The sequence below is a fragment of the Anolis sagrei genome, chromosome 1 (genome assembly GCF_037176765.1).
Source record: "Anolis sagrei isolate rAnoSag1 chromosome 1, rAnoSag1.mat, whole genome shotgun sequence".
Lineage (NCBI taxonomy): Eukaryota > Metazoa > Chordata > Lepidosauria > Squamata > Dactyloidae > Anolis > Anolis sagrei.
Genome location: NC_090021.1, coordinates 78534953 through 78540396, shown reverse-complemented (window position 1 = coordinate 78540396; position 5444 = coordinate 78534953). Strand labels below are relative to the sequence as shown.

Genomic DNA, 5444 nt, shown 5'->3' with positions numbered 1-5444 from the left:
ATACTCCAATCAGGTGGGGGAAAATATATAGCTCAGCTTGTGTACTTAGTCAAGAATTATCTTCCAAGTTTCATCCCATCCACCCTTTATTATGGTTATTGTGTAACTTTGAAGTCTATCCTTATGTTTGCTTTGCTATTGTCACAACTTTTGGAAAGGGTTGGCATAGATATGGATCTGGGACATTGATTACCATTGTCCCTTAAGCATTCTTAATGTATGGGGCTTCTTTAATGGGTCTCAAGGTATGTGTAGCAAAAGAGGATTTTTCCCAGCACTCCCTGCTTGTGGAGGAGGACTACATCTTTTCTCTCATTTCGTGGATTCTAGCAGCAGGCTGGGGTAATGGGCTCATTGATCAACAAGCAATTTGCTTGATGCCTGAAACTGGTATTCACATACTTTGGACAACCCTATTTACATTTGTAACCAATAAAATTGTGGCCTTTATCCATTCAAAGTTTTGTGTGGTGGTGTAGTTTGCAAAATGGAAGGGATTCACCTCTGACCACGCAAAAGAAAGAACCAGTAAAACAAAGTAATCATCGAAAGTGTATTAACTCAGTACAAACTGTTAATAATCCAAATTCAGGCTATAACTGAATTCATTCAATTCTAAATAAAATTTCAATAAATACCAATACAGTTACGCCCACCCAGCATCCCATTACAAGTTTGATTCAGTAGAACTTAATGACAAAATAATGTGTTGGACTGCAAATGTTTAAATAATTAGAGTATAAGTATTGAAAAGAAGGCACATCAGTGAGTAGCACGCATGCCTGAAAAATGACTATTTAGTAGCACAACATTGGAATATGAAGGTAGGGAATGCAAGCATAGATATTCAGTTTTTGCAAAAAGGATTGGATAATGACACAGCAATTACAGTGCATTTTGAAAAGAAATATCCATTATACTGCAAAGCAAAAGATAAAATAGTACAGCCATTATGAGGATTGCTGATTTCCATATTTTGTTTTATACCCTAGACCTTTAGGGAGTCCAATCATTTTTACTTTTGATAATTTACACATTGTGTTTTTTTTGGGGGGGGGGGGCTTCTGGTCTGATCTTAAGAGCAAACTCTCAAAAGAAGTGCAGTACCCATGCTCTTGGGTCAGTATCATTTCTTTGAAAGTGTTTCTCGTCCCTAAAACTACTTTCATGTGTAAAACTGAGATGACTGAAATGATTTGTTTCAGATAGTTGTGGGTATTTTCCAAATATGACTGCAAGGAACTACCAGGAAAATCACACACTGTAGCTCCTGTCAGGTCAATGTGTCCTCTGAAATACTAAAGATGTTAGGAATAGGATCCTGTTTGAAGTGACTAACTCTTCAAACCTTAAAAGTTAGGAGAAAAGGCACCCCCTTGATTTCAATTCAAATATATTTAAAGTGTGTCTGCTTCCATACTTAGCAACTTGGATAGTAAAATAAAAAAGTGAACTTTTCAATTTGCTGGCTAAATCGCTGGGTTATATGAACTTTTGCATAAAGAAAAAAACCAATAATATAGTCTGGACACCTGTATGGCAGTTACAAGTGTGTAACATGTAGTTACAATTCATGACTTTGGTGTATTCACAACTCCTACATAGTCTCTAGAATATGGGCTATGTAAGAACCATGAAATTATCCCAATCTTCATTTACTAGAAAGCAGCTGCTGTGATTGATGGAGGTCTGTTCCACTGCCAATTAGGAAGCAGCTCACTGCTGTTCCACCCTCCACATGTGTGTGGCACCTCTGGAATTAAGAGGAATTTCTGCTCATTGCAGTGGCAATCATTATGAGAAGGGGTGGAAATGGTTGCCACTAGCTTCCAGAGCAACAGACTTCCTTCGATTGCAGTGACTGCCTTCTGTTAGGTCGGCATTGAGGGTGAAGCCACAAATCTTTTTTGTGATAAAGATAGGATTGAATTGATAAGCAGAAACAAAAGAAGCAGCATTTCAGGGATATACACGCCAATGTTTGAAAGTGGGTGAACATGTCTGAAAGAGGTGACTTAAATATCAGACACAGAAATGATAATGCTGATAGAATTTCACATTACACACATAAAGAGCATTTGAGATGCCTGGTTTTGTCATACTGTGCTTTATTTTCCACCTTGTTCTTTACTTTTATTAAATTTGAAACTTACTTTCATAGCTTTGCAACTTCTGTTGTGTAAAGGATATTGGGTCCAGTTGTCCTAAAATATTTTATTTTGTATTTAAAATGATTTGTTGTTAAACTAGCATGAACAGCTTGTGCTTCTGGGAGTGTGCTGAATTAAAAACTTTGAAAAGTAGGACCTATGAATTATTTTGAATATACTTTTAAGGGCACATAGGGGTCCTGCTTCTTCTCTACACGTTAGGAAAATATTTGGCTTTAATGAGATGAAGAACCAAATGGTAAGCTGAAATCCTATCTTAAATGTTGCGGAGATGGACTTTGTGATCCTACAGAGCAAATCCTTGAAAACTGTTCAAATCACATTATATGCTCCTTAAAAATTAGGAGAAAATGCCATTTTGGTAGAAACATGCCATCAGTTCACAGCACCATTCACTAATCAACTCCTTCCATGTCAGCATCTAGTAACTTCAACACTGTCTGATCTTGATCCTGCTGCTCTGCTGTGTCCCTTTCATGCTCTTCTGCTTTAGGCTGCATGGAAGAACTCCCTGCGTCTTGAGCCACAGGAGAAGGGACAGTTGGCTCCGAGGGACAAAGAGGATTGCATGTTTGTAGGTCTTGTGGTTCTTCAGCTATTTCTTTGTCAGAAGTTGCCATGGGTATTTCCATATGATGCGTGACCATGAAGGCAGTGGCCAGATTTTTCAGGATATTCTCATTAGTGGCAGATAGCTCAGCAACCACCTCACTTGTTACAGAGGAGCTTGTGGTAGCCTCCTTTTCCAAGCTAGGTTCTGCTCCACTCTGTTCTTCTCCTTCCTCTTCCTCTTCCTCATCTTCCTCCTTTTTTTCTTCAGGAAATTGTGCATCTTTTATTTTTTTATACAGTACATTCCTTTCATCCTGCAACGCTCTGCAGAGATTCTCTAACCTTTGAATTTTCACTACAAAGCACTCATATTCCTTGGCTCGCATTGCTTTCTGTGGGAAAGGAGAGAAAAAAGCTAATTGCTTGAAGGTCAACAAGATAAATAGCACAGAATAATCTGAGGGGCCACATTATCTTTTAATTTATTTATTTTTTGGTTTTTGTTAAGAGCATTCTTTGAAAGGTGGCCCCAAAAGATTGTCACTGGTTTGGTCACTCTGCCAAGTATTAGAGATTTTACAGGTACCCAGGCCCCATTCACATTGCATAGTCACAACACTGTTATTCCACTTTAACTGCCATGGTTCCATCCTATGGAACATTGGAGTTTGTAGTTTGGTAGAGGCATTAAAGGGAACCTCTGGTTGAAAATGTTAAATGTCACTTCTCTACATTGCAGAATCCCAGGATTCAATATGATGGAATCATGGTAGTTAGTGGAATAATACTGCTATAATTTTGTAATGTAAACGGGTCCTTGAGCTTGTGATGCTATGGGTCTTTATTTGCAACCATACATATATGTAGATAGCCACATTATACTGTTGCTTAATTCCTATTGTTAGCCCCAGTTAGAACAGGCTCATTTAATCAATGGGTTTACATAAGTGTTGGTTTACCATTCTGTTGTTGACTCAATTGATCTGTTTTAGAAGGAACTAGTAAATGGATTTAAACCAGCATTTGTTTATGTCATGCAAGATAGTATGTTTACAGGGAAGCAAATGAACATGTCATAACATGCAGCATACACTGCCAGATACATGTGAAGCTAGCAATGTTTAATAAGAAGGATTACATTTATCGTCTTTAGTTACAAACGATAATTCCCTTCTTTCTCAATGAAAATTTTATGGGTAGGTTGTAATATAAATATCTACCCTCTGTGTAGGAATTTTAGGGCTTAGAGGGCTGCCATGGGAGGGGGGGGGGAGGGTAGAGAAATTGTGTGCATGTGCATTCAAGTATCTTGTTGATGTATGGTGAGCCTATGAATTGTATAGGGTTTTCTTAGGCAATAAATATTCAAAGATGGTTTTGCCAGTTCCCTTCTCTGAAATATAACCTAAAGCAGCTGGTATTCGCTGGTGCTCTTTCATTGAGGTTTTAGTCAGGGCTAACCCTATATAGCTTGGGTCCAGGTCATTCGAAGGACAGTATCTCTCTCTATGAACCTCCTAGAATTCTACAATCATTCTGTCTCACCACCCTTTTTGGTTTCTGTTCCAAGACTCTAGAGAGACCAGGGTGGCCCCATCCCTGCTTGCTTTTCATAGGCACCTAAAGACATATGTTTGCCATCAGGCATTTTGTGGATGATGATAGACAGGTTGCTGGGGAGGTTGTGGGTGAGATTTTTTGGAGATAGTTTTAAAATGTAATTTTAATTGTATTTTATGGTATTTTAACTTTTGTATCTTATGATATAAGTATTTGGGTTTTTTTAATTTTTGTATTTTCCTTTATATTTTTTATTGACTTGTGTCATGTTGTTGTTGTCTGCCTTGAGTCTCTATGGGGAAAAGAAAGATAGAAATGAAGTAAATAAGTCAGTAAATAATCCTGCCTGGCTTCCAGTAAAGATGGAAGTGTCTAAATCTGTTTCCAACTCTTTTTTTAAAAACCAAACAACTATACACAAAATCATCACTACATATGAAAGGTCATCTTCTTGGTTTGCACTCAATCATCACATCTTGGTGTCTGAAAAATATTTTAAGCAAATACTATTTCTATTTGTGGTTATGCTATTTTAAGACTTAGGCTGCCATATAAAATCTAAATCATCAGCTTTGAATTGAATATAGCAGTGTAGACTCTTATAATCCAGTTCAAAATAGATAATGTGGATTATCTGCTTTGATAATCTGATAATCTGGATTATATGGCAGTGTAGAAGGGGCCTTAGAGTTAACCATGTGGCTGAGAGAGTTACTGTTTTGGACAAGTGCCAAAATTGCCTAACTGATGTGGTTCTCCAACATATTTTTTATGAATGGAAGGTGACCTTCATTTTGCCATTCTTAAAATTACCCTAAATGGGTGGATAGAAAAGTAGAGAAAGCATGACATATACATATTTATGAATGGAGGACAGAATATGGAACCTAAAGTCCCAAAAGTAACTTTTATACCTTCTGTCTGAAATCCCCCATAACAATGGTTTCACCAAATATCTGTTAGTAAACACATTTAAAACTACATTTATGGAACTATATGTTTCAAATTTAATAAATGAGAACATTGTTCAGGTTTCTCACCTCTTCTATCATATCCAGCAAAGCTTTATTGCAGTTCTCAAACCTTGATTTCCAGGTAGCTGTGTCCTTTTCCAACTTTTTCATTTTCTTTGTCATCTTTAGAAGCAAAGGAAATGTCCCA

At 37.3% G+C, this 5444-nt stretch overlaps 1 protein-coding gene across 1 annotated transcript in view; it reads right to left on the bottom strand.

Annotated features, from left to right (window-relative positions):
* Positions 1-539: 539 nt before the first annotated feature.
* Positions 540-5444, bottom strand: part of TXLNB (taxilin beta) — a 43287-nt gene continuing 38382 nt past the window's right edge. The window contains exons 9-10 of the mRNA XM_060753469.2: positions 5324-5419; positions 540-3115 (exon numbers count right to left, since the gene is read on the bottom strand). Coding sequence (XP_060609452.2) covers positions 2567-3115; positions 5324-5419 — 645 coding nt within the window. The 3' untranslated portion in view covers positions 540-2566. The remainder of the gene's footprint in view (positions 3116-5323; positions 5420-5444) is intronic.